Source organism: Leopardus geoffroyi, assembly GCF_018350155.1.
Source record: "Leopardus geoffroyi isolate Oge1 chromosome D3 unlocalized genomic scaffold, O.geoffroyi_Oge1_pat1.0 chrD3_random_Un_scaffold_48, whole genome shotgun sequence".
In the NCBI taxonomy this organism is placed as follows: domain Eukaryota; kingdom Metazoa; phylum Chordata; class Mammalia; order Carnivora; family Felidae; genus Leopardus; species Leopardus geoffroyi.
The window spans coordinates 84,019-99,540 of record NW_025543560.1 but is presented as its reverse complement, the minus strand read 5'-3'; the positions used below and the strand labels follow the sequence as shown (position 1 = coordinate 99,540).

Below are 15,522 nucleotides of genomic sequence, written 5' to 3'. Positions count from 1 at the left end.
ATGTGCACTCGAGAAGAAAGTATATTCTGTTGCTTTGGGATGCAGAGTTCTAAATAGATGTGTCAAGTCCATCTGATCCAATGTATCGTTCAGGGCCCTTGTTTCTTTATTGACCGTGTGTCTAGATGATCTATCCATTTCTGTAAGTGGAGTGTTAAAGTCCCCTGCAATGACCACATTCTTATCAATAAGGTTGCTCATGTTTATGAGGAATTGTTTTCTATATTTGGGGGCTCCTGTATTCGGCGCATAGACATTTATAATTGTTAGCTCTTCCTGATGGATAGGCCCTGTAATTATTATAAAATGCCCTTCTTCATCTCTTGTTACAGCCTTTGATTGAAAGTCTAGTTTGTCTGATATAAGTATGGATACTCCAGCTTTCTTTTGGCTTCCAGTAGCATGATAAATAGTTCTCCATCCCCTCACTCTCAATCTAAAGGTGTCCTCAGGGCTAAAATGAGTCTCTTGTAGACAGCACATAGATGGGTCTTGGTTTTTTATCCATTCTGATACCCTGTGTCTTTTGGTTGGTGCATTTGGTCCATTTACATTCAGTGTTATTATAGAAAGATACGGGTTTAGAGTCCTTATGATGTCTGTATGTGTACAGTGTAGCCCCCCCAAAAAGGGCTTCTGTGTTGGTGCACCCGAATCATCTGCAGAGACACAACCACCCACCCTTGTTGAGCCCTTTTGTGACTCTGCACCATTGTGGTCGCCAGGCTCTGGCTGCTGTGCTCCTCGGAGACGGTGGTGGAGGCACATCTGAGAAGAGTGTATCTGGACGAGTGAAGGGGTTGGGAGGAAATGTCGCTTACTTGCGCACTGTGCTTCCGGAAAGGCCTTTTCCGGAGAGGTCGCTCGGGAGCTGAGGCTGACCGAGCACTCTCCCAGCAGTCTGACTCCGAGGCCAAAGGCCGGGGTCAAGGAGGAGCTTGGCTTTGTTGTGAGCGATGGAAGCGGAAGCGGAGCCAGGTGAGGCACTGGCAGCTGGTGTTGGGACAGAACCTACCCCGTAAGGAGTTGGGTTTTCAGATAAGGGCCTGGGGTCGTTGTGTCCTCAGGGGGAAGGACCAGCATGATGTTGTTGAATTTTTTGAAAGCTGGTGCTGGTTCTGTGTGGATAGTGGGTTGGGGGAGGAGACAAGAATGGATGCTGTGTGGACGTCATTGGGTAGAGTGGCTCCTTCTAACGTGTGGGTTGAGCTCTAAGATTCGTGCTTTAGGCAACAGGTACAAGCCCCTCACATCACCCATCACATAAAGCACAGGACAGTGTGCGTCTTTATACCCTTTACAGAACTACGTAATGTGTAAAAGCAGCGTGTGTAATATTTACGTGTGTGGGTACAAGGCGTACACTAAAGCATTCACCTGTTCTGGAGAGCGTGGCAGGCACTGTACTAGGTGCTGAACGCTATGTGCTGCAGTTACCTCGCCCAGAGACGTATGTGGTTTTACGGAGAGCAATAGAAGGGCATGGGAGTGTGTGGTTCGGTGGAATAGGAGGAACGTGTGCACAGTGCGGCCGCAGGATGGCCGTTTTGTCCCATGGGTCGGCGTGGGTCAGACTCGGGGAGGCGGTTTTCCTTGGGAGGTTCGGCTGCCCTGTGTTCATGCACCCCACTCTGTCTCCCGGACGCCTCTCCAAGCACCTCGTAGTGAAGCTCCATCTGGGCGGACTGTGGGCTCTTGAGCTCCACACGGGCCACCACCCTCCTCCCCACACCTGTGCCTCCTCCTGGGAACAGAGCAGCTTGCTCCCTGGTCCGGTGGTCAGAAGCCAGGGAGATGGCTTTGCCTCTTTCCTGCTCTTCCCTCTCCCTGCTGGTCCGTGGGTCCTGTGGCGTGGAGCTTGCCTGTCTCAGAAGCCATCTGTGAGGTCTCTGGAGATCTGTACCCTGTCATCACTTGGGTGGACTCGGGGAGGGCCCGAGTCCTGCGGTCTCTCCTGCGCCGGCCCCACTCACCTCGCAGCAGCTTGGCTGTGGGGCGGGGGGCGCTTCCTGCTGTGCAGAGATGCTGGCGTCCTGCCCCATCCGTGTACAATACGCCTCGCTCTCTGAGAAGACGGCCTTTCTTTCTGAATCTGTGTCCTGCCTGCTGGCCCTTAGTGCCGGGTGTTGCCGAGCAACTTGGTCACTGACTCCTTTGGGGAAACACGTATGCCTTGTGTACGAGGACCGTCTAAACTTCTCCTTTTCTGCTCCTAGGTTGCTCAGTCAGTTAAGCGGCTGACTTTGGCCCCGTCATGAACTTTTTCTTGGCGAGGTAACCCCCGAGACGGGCTCTGAGCTGACAGCCCAGAGCCTGGAGTCTGCTTTCAATTCCTTGTCTCCCTCTCACTCTGCCCGTCCCCTGCTGCTCTCCGTCTCTAAGAAATAAAGAATGACATTAAAAAATTAAAACAGAAAATCTATTTCTAGTTTACTCTTTTCTGTTGTTCACAAAGGTCGTGCTTGCTTCGTTCTTCCCCAAGGATGAGTAGAGCTGACCGTGGAACAACTTGGTGTTCGGGGTTCCACCCTGCCCACGATTGAAAATCCGTGTATAACGTTTGGTCCCCAGAACACTTAACTGTTCAAACTCTCCTGTTGTCCAGTAACCTGAGTAGAAACAAAAACAGTGCATTAGCACCTGTGTCTTGTATGTGTTATATACTCTATTCTTCGAGTCAAGTAATCGAGAGAAACAGTTTTACGTCACAGGGAAATAGGTGCACAGCTCTGCGCTGTATTGATCCCTAAGTGTATTCTCCGTTTGTTTCTAGAATGAATTGTCTATCAGAACCCACATCAGTGCTGGCTCAGGTGACACACTACGCTGTTGTTACGTGTATCATTAGCACTATGCGTCCGGAATGGGAGGAATTGGAAAGATTCCTGTGTATTCACGGATGTCACAATTCATGCGTTACCAGTGAAGGGTGAATGCTTCATGATGGCCTGGTGTAATCAGTACGATTGCTTCGTCATGGCCTAGGAGATACACGGGGGAATGAATGGTTACAAAGCTTTGCTAGCCTGCAGTTTTACAGCCCTATTCCTAATACAGCCTGGACACATTGTTACATTACAAAGACAGCCTGTGATAGTAGGCTGAGAGGCATCTTCTCTGGGCGGGGACAGAGAGAGGCCTGCCAGAAGGAAATGTCATGTTTGGAAAGCCAGGTTATGGAACAACACGTTATTCGTTTTCTGTCAGATCTTACTGCCCTTATGCCCGTGTGAGGATAGGCTGTCCGAGTGCACACAGTTCTCGCACACGATGTTCCTCCTGATGAACGCTTAGGTGGTGGTGACACACATGCGCCCCGGGCGGCCTGGCTGCATGCTCCCTCGATTTTCACGCACAGACGTGTGCATGGCAGGCGAAGTGGTTCACTGAGCACCTTGGTGAGGATTTGCTGTCTGGAAAGTGGGGGTGGGTCCTCACAAATGTGCTGATATGCAGACCTGCATGGGGTGGGGGGGACCCGCTAGCTGGGGCAGGCTTGGGCCTTGGGGCCCGGCGGTATGGGGGTGGAGGCGGGCACTGTCTGTGCAGCTTTCCAGAAGGGCCTTTCTGTTCCTGGCCAATGTTTCCGTAGACGGCTGGCTGGCTTTAGTCCCAGCGCCCTTGTCGTGGAAGGGTCCATGTGGGAAAGGAGCCGAGACTCTGCCGGATCACTCCTGGTGGCAGCGTGCTTTCCAGCGATGACACTTCCATGCCGCCTTCCTCGCCCTCCGTCTGCTTCGCCAGATCTCCTCTCTGTGCTGTCTTCTTCTGTGACCTCCTCTGGGCTTTTCTCTGTGCGCGTGACCTTCTGTAGGATACGCCTTTTGAATCCCTGCATCCCCCAACTCTTTTTCTTTTTCTTTTTGCCATATGCACAGTCTCATTCATGAGTTTCCTGATTGGCTGTGTCATAGGTCCTGGAAATCACGCACGTCGTATGGACAGTCATCTCTAGCAGGGATTTCTTGATTGTGTTGGGCTTGATGGTTTTCCCAGAGTGTTTTGTAACGTCCCTTGGCATCTTCCTGACTTTCATAATGTTCCCTCTGTGGCGGTTCTCTTTGGTAGCATTGACTGTCCTTCTTGTAAAGTGCCTGTGTCATGAGCCTCACAGATCCTCGTGGCCCCTGGTCCGCAGGCTGACTGAGACCCGCTGCGCTCCGGAGCGAGTGAGCCGCCAAGACACGATTGGTGGTGACCCGTGGGGTTCTGGGTGGCCAGGACTTTGTCCGATGTCAGAAGAACTTTGGAGGACAGTCCCTTGCTTTCAGCGTGCTTCCTGAGTTGAGGGACAGAGCCGGGATGGAACTGGTCCGGGGCAAGGGCTCTGGCTGTGCAGCCAGACCACTGGCCACTGGGACTTGTTGCCTTCAGGACCCTGGGGTGAGCTTCCTGCACAGGGCCAGCCGCCCTGATCACACCCCCGCCTGTATCCGCTCAGTCGGTAGCTGCTTCACCCCTTCCCACCCAACATCTTGGTGCTCACTTGTCTTTCTCGTGAATAAATGTCGTTTGTGGCATTTTCCCCCCGACGGGGCACCTCCTTCTGCACGAAAAACCTGTGCAGGCAGCCATGGTCTCCTCAACTGATTTTCTTGGGCTTTCACTTTTTGTGTTGGAGAGGTCGACATGCGGTGGATGGTAGTTCCTTCTTCTCTGCAATCTTCTCTGGGGCGTCTGGGAAACCGTGTGCTTCCTCTTCGTGGTAGAAGCTGCTTCTCCTATCGTCTGGACCATTTTAAAAGCCAAACCCCTTTCTAAAAGCACCAAGCTATCCTGTGCCTGCAGTGAAATGTGCCAGTTTTCGATCCTTCCCTTCCTTCTGCCTTACGTCGTGATGTCAGGTCTTCACTTGTCTTGCAGTTTGAGTTGAGTCTGCAGGTGTGCCCGTCTCACAGCAGTCCTACATCCACAGAGATGCCACATCTTCCACGCGAGACACAAAGATGTCTCACAAATAGCACCAGGTTTTTGCATGGGCTGGGGTAGCTGCAACGAGAGCTTCGAGAATTTCCCTTTCTTTGTGCCTCCGTGGTCCTCACGCTGGCCGGCTGGCAGCTGCAGCTGTGGACCTCGGTACATGTCAGGCCATTCAGCCTTTTCTTGTCATACCACGAGTCTTCTCTGCATCGCGGGAGCACGTCCAGCATCCCTGGGGACACTTCAAACGGGTCCCAGGCTGTAATTCAGGTTCATGGTATTGCCCTTAACACGGCGAAAATGACGCAGGAACCCTGAGAAATCACTTTTCCTGTGGTGCTTGATTTACTGGAGAAAGGAAGTGCTTACCAAGAGCCGAGTAGCAGATTTGTGGATTCGTGCAACACTTGAGGGGACCTCAATAGCAACAGGAGGTGGTGCACACTTCCCCCAGAGGACAGGGTCTGCTACAGCTCGTGTGATGCGGTTAGGACTTAATCCTGCGTCTCCACGTTTGTTTGCCTTTCTCTTGACTGCAAATGGCACCATGTAGGTACGGTCAGTTTCTGTGTGCAAGATGATACGTTTTGTCTTGTGAGAGTAGGTTTGTGTATGTTTTCCCGATAGGAAATGCTCTCATAGCCTACTATCTGCGTATATTTCATGCACTCCTGGCCTCCCTTTTACTTACTAGTTTTGATACTTCGTAGCTGCTCAGCTCATCTGCCAGTCTTGCCAAACGTCACACATCTCCAGAAAAGTTTCCAATGTATTTATTGGAACAAAAATCCCCACATAGAAATGGGCCTGCACAGTCCTACATCAAGGATCAGATAGGCTTCTGTGGGTTCACCTTGTCAAGTCAGATTGCAAGGAACGTGGTCAGTTCTGTGGTAACATTCCCAGAAAATTTCCAATGTATTTATTGGAACAAAAACACATGAACACAGAGAGAGAAGACACAGAATCACAGGCTCAGGCTCTGAGTCAGACAGTCGAACTCGGACGGCATCGTGACCTGGTGAAGTCATTAACCGTTGCTGGAAAGGGCTGATTTATGAAGGAACTTGAAGTATGTCACCAGTTTGTACTTGGATTTTCTAGAATTGCTGAAATCAACCACTCTCTCTTTGGAATGTCAGTTGATAAGTAAACCTTATCCCCTCATTTGTCCTACAGAGACAAAAGCTCTGGGGCGCCTGGGTGTCTCAGGGCGTTAAGCGTCTGACTCTTGGTTTCAGCTCAGGTCATGATGTCATGGTTCACGGATTGAGCCCTGTACCGGGCTCTGCGCTCGACTGACTGCAGAGTGTGCGTCCACCTCCTTGGAGCCCACCTGTACGCCATGTCCTGGTCGGGCGCCCAGTATTGGCGAGAGAGAAGCCCCACGCGGGGTGGTGGGCCCTGGCATCACTCTCCTCAGAAACCCTTCCTCCCTAAGATTTCCTGCTTGACTAAGGAAAGAAGTCGTAAACTCGCCCTTTCGCCAAGAGTCCTACCATCCTTTGTGAAAAGTCCATTGGGTATGGTTGAGTCTGATTGAGCCAGGTGTTCAGGCTAAGACAGCAGCTTTTGAGTACCGTCAGCCTTTCCCCACTGCCGCTCCACAAGCCTGCTTGCCAGACGAGGCCAGAGGCCGGGGACGGGCAGGAGGCTTCTCGGCCTGTTGCTCCCGAGTCAGCCGAGTTCCTGAGTCCTAGACCTGCCAGGCACCTGAAAATGTCTGTCCCCTTGAGTGTCGGTCCCTCCGAAAATCCCCGGGACTCCTGTGGGTGGTGAGGAGGGGACTGGTGTGTGTGATGCTACTTGAGGGTGGTGGGTGCTGGGACTCTGGAGGGCCACGGAGGCCTGGTGTGCTCTGGTAAAGACCCCCTGTGTCTCTCCACTTTTGTCCCCTCGCCGACCCCAGGAGTGTGCAGCTCTCGCTGCAGAGCTCCACACCTGCAGGGAGCAGCTCGTGCAGAGAGAGGAGGAGATCGCCAACCTGAAGGCGGAGAGAAACAACACCAGGGTCAGTAGGCGCACTGCCAGTGTCTTTAAACACAGGACACCATTCGCTCCCCTTGTCCACGTGTCCCCGTGGAGTTGGCCGGGACCTATTGTTCTCAAACCTTGTTTGATCCGTGAGGAGGAGTAAGGCTATTTTAACACATTCGAGGGGGTGGCTCCCTACCTGGGAACTGAATTGAAGGGATTCAGACTTGGTTTTGCATTTGGTGACCTTGAGGCCCGGAATTGAAGGTGTTCTTGAAACACGGTTTTCCTTTTGCCTCTCCCGCCAGCTGCTGCTGGAACATTTGGAGTTGCTCGTCTCCAGGCACGAGAGAGCTCTTCAAAAAACAGTCATACGGCGACAGGCGAAGCCTCCGGCCGGCGTGTCCAGTGAGGCGGAGGTGCTCAAGGTGCTCAACTCCATATTGGAGAAGGACAAGACCGAGGCTGAAACGGTGTGCCTAGCCACGGCGGTCCTCAATTTGTGCACATGCTGTGTGTTCTGGGCACACTTTGTGTGTTTGTGTGACTGGAGTTTCCTTTTCATCTTCTCGAATTCTTGTAAGAAGACAGGTCTGTATGGTCAAAAAGCAGTAGTTGGTGGCAATGTTGTGTGTATCGATTGGCTAGTACAAATTGCATAATGTAATTTCTTTCGGGGAAGATTTGTCTCCCATGTAAAATTGAAAGCGGTTAACAGGCAAGTTTGTGAACAGGAGCATCCGTGAAAACCCTTCCCAGCATTCTGTCATGTTATTTGAGGCGAAGGGGATCTTAGGGTAACTGTATAGTAAGGACTAACGAAACACCTCTGTGTACAAACTCAATCCCTTTGTTTTTCCAGGTAAGAGAGCAGTTACGTGTGGCACTGGAGGGGTGTAGTTTCGTAGAAGAAGAATTAGGGGCCACACGCAGAGTTCAGCTCCAGACCTCATCCCAGGATTTGGTTGGAGGGGGTTTCCTTTTTATCCATTGTTTTTAAAACAACATATGAAGACTAGCAGTGGGGGCCCTCACACGTTGCTTCCCTTTCTGAGTTTCAAAGGTGCAGAGCCAGATGAAAGAGCTCCTGGCTACCCTGTGCACTCTCGTGGCCAAGCTGGAAGAGGACCTGGACGTCTCCAGGAAAGACCTCATCCTTTCGGAAGCAATGAACACCATATTACAAAGAGATGTCCGTGAAGTGAGTGTCAGTTGAAGTGGCCACGCCGTCGTCGAGCCAAACGTGGGGTGTTTGGTTCGGCCTTGCCCAGCGTGTCCTTCGTCTCCCACGGGTTTTGAACGTTTGGAGTTTGGTAGAAGTAGCAGCAGAACGGGACGTGACTCCGGGGCCTGGGCGGGCTGCCTCCCCGTCTGCGTGGTGGCATCTGTCCTCCCTGGGCTCTCCCCTGCAGAGGCCTGGCGGGCAGGCGGCGGAGTGGCCTCGGGCGTGGAGTGTGGGCCACCTGAGCTCGGCCCATGCCGTGCTCTCGGTCCGTTTTGGGAACACACTCGGCACGTAGGAACCAGCGTGGTGCTGCCAGGTCGCTTCCGGGGGCACGACCGTGCGAGGGCGGCTCTGCCGAGGGGCCGTCACGGCCGCCTCTGCCGCCCTGCCCTCCTCCCGGGGGTTCCGTGCTCCTGGTCGTGGCGGTCAGAGTGAGCGAGGGGCAGCCCGCTGGTCCTGGTGTAAGGTCATGGAGGAGTGCGGCCGCTTCTGCACGTGTGGTCGTCGATGGGAATCTGATCATTGTCACAGAAACTAGTAAGGGTAGGATGGTTTCTCTGTGCCTCCTCCTGTCACTGCGAGCTGCCCTTTGCAGACAGTCCCCGCACACCCCACCCCCAGCCCGGCAGTGCCACCTCGGGAAGACCCTGTCAGACCCTCGAGGGTGTACGTGCACGAGCAGTGTGTTTAGTACCTTAGTGTGGGTGAGGTCGTGTCAGAATTTAAAACAAAAGTATTTGCAGAAATTATATAACCCGTTCAGTGAAGTTGTTGTTTGGCAAAGGTGGGGAGAGACCCCTCAGCAGAGTTCAATATGCAGAGAATTCAGAAAATCATTTCTTAGGACTCATCACTTTCACTCTTGAGCCTGCTGACATAAATTGCTTAGTAAACACGGAGGGCTGGAGGAGGAATCCTTCGGGTGGTGGACAAGAAACGCAGGGCAGGACGTCCTGGTTCCATTTGCAGTGTCAGATAGCATGGGATACAATGTTGTTACAGGGTTAAGCTATAGAAGATGACTTCCACTTATATGAAAGGTGGAGTTTGGCTTCCATTTGTTAACACTGCTGCCTCAACTTTGTGGTCATTGGATGAGATTTCATCCACCTTTTCCCCGGAAAAAGGATGGTTGTCTCATGGTGTGTGCCTCCAGAGGCAAGTCGCTGTTGTGTGCAAAGCTCAACGGTGTCCGGAGGCAACCGAGGTTGTGACTTCCGGGAGACTCTATTATCCGTTTGTCGTTGAACACATGGGAAAGAATAAGCCTGGGTAACTGGTCAGAATCCCGAGCAGCCTCCGCACTGTCGGCACAGAGCCTGACGCGGGGCGCCAACTCACAAAGCGACACCGGCTGAGCCACCCAGGTGCCCCGAGGATGCTACTTTTCTGTTTGTTTGGAAAATGAGGACTTCGCCCGGTTTTTGTGTCTGGAGTGTGTTAATGTGTCGTACGCTGATTCTTTCCCTGTTTTCCCTCTGAAATACCTGCTGTAGGCCACGGCCCAGAAGGAAGACATGCAAGAGAGGATCACTACCCTTGAGAAGCGCTGCCTCAGGGCACAGCAGGAAGCCACCTCTCTGCACGACCTCAAGGATAAACTTGAAAACGAGATCGCAAAGAAGGACTCTCTGCATCGACAGGTCGTTGGTTTTCGTTGAACTTCATTCCACTTTTATTAATTACAAGTCAAGTTAAGGACCAAGTGTCAATGTCAAGGTTTTAGGATCTTAGAATCTTGTGTTGACCAGCGGGGTTACCTCAACGTCCAGGGTTTAATTCTTTCGACTTTTATGGAAGCATGTGATGGGGCTATCCTCCTTGATTCCTTCTTTGTCTTGTCTTACATGCACGTTACTCTGTTGCCTGTTAGCACTGTTTCCAAAGGAGTAGGGAGTGGCCGGGAATGTGTAGGCAGCTGGCCATTTTGGTTAGTACCTGAGATCGGGGGGAATGGCAGGTGCAGAAGCACAGTCTGGCGTGAGGATGTGAGACCCTGTGTTTTGGGAAGCAGCACGTCTCTTCCTTGGTTGTCTCAGGTCATCCGGCATTGAACAGGAAAACCACATCCAGCTTCTTGGAAACAGACTGAGTTTGCCTGGTGTGTTTGTCAAATGTGTCAGTCGACCCAAAATGATGATCAAAGTGAAATACTAGGAGGCCATTAAAATGACACCTGGAATGCTGTTTGAGAGCACATAAGATGTTCCAAATCATGAGTGTAAAAGGCAGATCACGAGAGACTACGTGTACAGCATGTGATTTATTTTCTGAGGGTTTTAAAGCATGATACGCGGTCTGTATATACACACAGAGCTATATGCACACAGAAGATGGAAGGCGTCTGTGGGAACAAACGTTAACCTTGCAAAAACCTCACCTTGTACATGATTTTTAAAATGACTTTATATATTTTTAATGCTTATGTATTTTTGAGAGAGGGAGCCAGAGTGAGAGAGAGAGAGCGAGCAAGCATGAGCAGTGGAGGGCCAGAGAGGGAGAGAGGGAGACACAGAATCCAAAGCAGGCTCCAGGCTCTGAGCTGTCAGCACAGAGCACGAGGCGGGGTTGACCCCATGAGCTATGAGATCATGACCTGAGCCGAAGGTGGACGCTTAACCGACTGAGCCACCTCGGCTTTCCTAAAAGTCCTTTAACAAAAAATCTCGTGTCTAAGTTTTCCACGTTGAAGTTTTCCACGTTTTTGGTCAAGAGGGAGAGTGTTTTTGTTGAATAATGGTACACTTCCAAAAAGAACTCAACTGGCATCAGGCATGCTCTCAGAAGCTCTGTGCTGGCTGATGTGCCCACCTCAGAATGTCCTATGTAGCGAGCCCTCGGACCACAGTATAAATATGTTTACGAAGGGTTAGGACCGAACCCTTCTCTCCTTAACTGGTCAGGAAGCACGAGCAAGCTCCTCCAGAAGATGGGTTTTCTTTAATGTGTGGGAACTTTGTTGAAGATACTGAAGAAGAGCAAAGAGTTGGGCAAGACATGTTTTGCGTAGTGAAACGAGGACCAAGGCAGTGGGTGACTCCTTGCAGAAAGGAAAGGGTTACTCTGAAGCACCTACCAACCTGTTGGCTTCAGTCAGAACTAACAGTAGATCTCTGCATTTAGATTTTGTTTCAATTTATTAAAAATGGAAACGGAGAGAAGACTTGCTACGCTTTGATGCTTTGCCTTCATTTCCTAGACTGAGGCTCAAAACCGCCAGTTGCAAGAGCGCCTGGAGGTGGCGGAGCGGAAGCTGCAGCAGACCCCGAGGAAGGCCAAGTCGCTGCCCGAGGTGGAAGCCGAGCCGGCCCAGAGGGTGGCCACCCTCTGCAAGGTGGGGCCCCCGTTTCCTTCTGGGTCCCATGGTGGGAATGTCATTTTCATGGCGGTCCGTTCTTGTATCTCATCTCTCACCGGTAACGTCGGCGTGCCAAATTCCACGAACCGGCTGAGATCTGTTTTCGGTGCTCCTTTGTCTGAGATTGGAATGCTTTTCAAACGGCAGGCATCATCCCCAGTTTTGTTCCCTCCGGTTTTGTCCGACGTGTGCTGTTTGCCATTGGTTGCATCCAAGACTCACTGCTTTTCAGAGTTAAGTCAGCGACTCAAAGCTCAAGATAGTAGCCTTGGGTAAGAGAAGGACAGGGGTGCCTGGCTGGCTCAGTCAGTGGAGCTTGGGACTCTTGATCTCAGGGTCATGAGTCTGAGCTCCCCGTTGGGTGTAGAGCTTACCGAAGGAAAAAAAAAACAAAAAAAGCATAGAATTTTTCCGAGAAATGAGAAAATCCTATCCTCTTTTAAACAGAATCGTTTTTATGTGAAACATTCTTAAATGTTCATTTATTTTGAGACAGACAGAGAGAGCGAGCATGGGCACATACATGAGCAGGGGAGGGGCAGAAAGAAGGAGATAGAATGCCATGTAGGCTCCATGCTATCAGCACCGAGCCTGACACAGGGCTCGAACGCCCAAACCTTGAGGTCATGACCTGAGCTGAAGCCAAGAGTCAGAACCCGACTGACTGCGCCACCCAGACACCCCTGTAAGAAATAAATCTTTAAGGAATTCCCTCGGAGGTTCCACAAATAGAGTCGAGGAACGTGCCCGACACAGTCCCTGCCCTCCCAGTTCTCACAGCCCTCACCACCCACAGAGGAAGGCAGCAGTTGAAGAGGGAGTTTCCAGATATGATGTGGTCGGTGCTGGCATCGAGTGATGCACACAGGACTAGGGAGCCCGTGACTGGGCAGCCAGTCCATCCTTCCAGAACCTGGGCTGAGGGAACCTGTAGCAGGGAGCCTGTCGGTGCTTCTGTGTCACCGGTTCGAGTGCAGTGAGGGTCCCAGTGGGAAGGGGGTGGGGTCGTCACGGGATAATGACCCTCAAGGCTGCCATCAAGTCGGGCAGGCGGCATTGGGCGCCCACAGGCCCAGGCTCCAACAGAGCCTCTCCTCCTTGGTGATCTGCATGTCAAGTCTCCGTTTCTTTTCTCGCCTGTCCTGTCTCCTGTTCCTGGTCAGCCGTGTAGCCCGACCCTTTGTCTTTGGACAGTCTGCTGCTGAGGAAGCTAAATTGTTGGAAGTAACTTCCCAGCTTAGGAAGGCAGCACGCCTGTTTGCTCTTTCCGCTTGCTGCTTCCTCCTGTCCGTGCTGAGTGGACAGGGGTGTCTCCCGGGGGACGAGGCACCGTCCAAGGATCCGGGACCCGGGGTGGGGACGAGACCATTGCCTACCCCCGGTCACCAGCATGGAAGCCCACTGCTTCCCACTGGCAGGCATGAGGCCTGTAGGGACTGTGGGCAGGCAGAAGGCCGCTCACAGCATGTCGTGCGTAGGCACAGCGTGTGGTGTGGGGCAGCCAGCTCTTCTGACCCCGCTGTCGCCCACAGGCCGAGCAGAGGCGTGGCAACATCGAGGAAAGGCTGCGCCAGATGGAGGCCCAGCTGGAGGAAAAGAACCAAGAACTGCAGGGGGTACGTGTCCGAGCGGAGCAGCCGCTTTTCTGTTGCCTGCTCCCAAGGAAAGAGGTGCCAGCAGGTGTGGCTTAGAGATGAGGAAGCCGGAGCCTGGAGGGACTGTCCATTGCCTAGCCTGCGGGTGTGTCCTGTGGGCTCTTCCTCTTCTCTGGGCCCCACGACTGCAGGGCACATGTGTACTCCGTACCCCACGGCCCTCCGTCCGGCAGGAGCCCCTGAATCCTGCCGGCCTGTCCTCGCCGCTTCTGTTTTGGGTTAATTCAGGATATGCGGTAGAAACAAGGTTTTAAACCATACGATCGATGAGAGTTCTATAAAACACAGACCCGTGAACCTTGCGGTTACGTTCGGAAATTACTTGAGGTAAATACAAGTTTCCATTACAAAACGTTCGGGAGATGTGTGAATTTCACGAAAAACAGGTGAAAGTCTTTCTCACCACTGAATCTTTCCCAAAGTGGATTTTTTTTTTAATCTTTCGGTTTTGTCAATGGATTCATTTCTTTCCCCCTGAGGCCAGATCCGAGCTTCTGTTTCCGCCCCGGAATATTCCTCCTCCCGTGTGTAGATGAGCTGATCCCCTTAAGAATATGCTCTTTCCTGCATGTGCATCTGCCTCCTGAGCCCATCTGAGAGCTAATAATGAGGACATTCGTGAGGGCCCATGCGTGTTTTGTTTCCCAGAAACAAAGGGACCTGCTAAGTGATGACCCCTGGGAAGCAGGTTCCTGCGTTTCTGTGCCCCGCTAGGTCGGTGCTGGCAGTGACGCACAAGCACGCCAAAGAGTGCCGTGGGAAGGGGCAGCCGAGGACGGCGTGCGTGTGGGTCACACCGCTGGTCATTCGCACGCCTGAGCCGGTGTTCGCACTTTGGCTTGAAGCCTGCGTCTTCTCTTTCAGGTAAGGCAGAGAGAAAAACTGAAGGACGAGACTAATCAACGTCTCTCAGACACTATCGACCAACTCCTTGACGACTCGGACCAGCGTCTGAAGCGTCAGCTGAAAGAGAGAATGGCTGCCGTGGAAGATAAGGTAGGACATGAGAGACAGCGGCTGAGTGCCCCCGTCCTCACAGAGGAGACGCTCACGTTGTGATCCTGAGGAGCAGCGTGGAGCAGAGGCTAACAGCCACTGTAGAAAGTAGAAATGATTCTTTCACGCGGAAAAACTGCAGGCTGTTAGCCACTGTCTGCGTTAAGTTCCCAGTGTCCTGTCCCTGCCCGACGTATGTGTGCGGGAAGGTGCGTCTCACTGTCTAGAAGAGGAGTATGGTCTGGGGAGAGCCCGAGAGGAAGTATTTTAGGCTTTTACTAACTGAGACGTAAGGAGTCAGCTAGCTTCATGCTAATCAAAGATGGGCACAGAACCAGCCATAGGCAGTATATAACTAAGGGGAGGGGCCGTGTGCCGATAACCCTTTGTTGCTAGGACCCGGCGGTGGCTGGATGTGGTCGGCAGGCCCTCGTTTGCCACCCCTGTGCTGGAACCTTCGGCCTGGTTCTTGTCTGGGGAGCTAATTTCTACCTCTTTTGTCCAGACGGACCGCTAGGAGTGCGCAGTTGTGTCAAGCACTTAACCAGCTGAAAACAGAGTTTCTCCTGTTCCATCTCCTGCCTTCCCTCTTTTCATCTGGGTTGGAAAGAGTCTAAGGCTGGACTCTTACACCATCATAACGGATACACTTGAGGTGTAACGGGAGGGAAGCAGTATCATAGGATCTCTGTGAGAGAAGCTCTGGTGGTGACAGTTGGACGCGGACCTGATACTACCGGTTCTGGTTACACCTGTGTCCCTGTAGATGAGCCCAGAATCTTCCCTCAGATTGGCACTTGCAGACACCAGTGAGCAATGCTAATTACACGGCACACTTGTTTTGGGTAAAACCCATCATGAGGTGCGTTATTATACCCCACGTGAGGTTCTACCTTGATCACTGGGGCCAGCCTTTCGGTAGAATAGTTGTATGTGAGATTGGAAGTATATGTACGAAACTTAGGTCAGGTTTCCCAAGTGACTGAGGCATCACAGACCCTAAAAGCTAGTACAAACCAGTGTACCTGCTGCAAGTAAACTTAGGAACCTGTCACACTTACAGTCAGACGGTGATCCGTGAAGAAATTGCACATGGACAAAGTATGAGTAAAGGCTGTTACTGCAGTTTCACAGACAGCATTTCACTCTGTGGTCATGTGACCCTGATCGTTGGTATGGCCATCCGCTCCATGCCTTGTCTGTGGCGCTGCGTTATCGTAAAGAGAAACGTAGGCATGCTCTAGCATGTGGAACGTTTGAAAGAATCAACACTAAAGGACTGTCAGTACCTTTCTCAGAAGTCTCTGTTAGGAGAAGTTGGCAATCTGAAACCAGTTAGAAGAAACGCAACGTGAGAAGGTATTTCCATCTCTCACTCATTCAGTGATCGGTTG

General features: G+C 52.0%; 1 protein-coding gene across 1 annotated transcript; it reads left to right on the top strand.

Annotated features, from left to right (window-relative positions):
- Positions 1–810: 810 nt before the first annotated feature.
- LOC123595687 (liprin-alpha-1-like) lies at positions 811–14,191 on the top strand. The gene is made up of 8 exons (XM_045473358.1): positions 811–978; positions 6,830–6,931; positions 7,203–7,313; positions 7,958–8,095; positions 9,616–9,762; positions 11,319–11,453; positions 13,010–13,147; positions 13,997–14,191. Exons 1-8 carry the CDS (start codon positions 811–813, stop codon positions 14,189–14,191), a joined length of 1,134 nt encoding a protein of 377 aa, XP_045329314.1.
- The last annotated feature ends 1,331 nt before the right edge of the window (positions 14,192–15,522 follow it).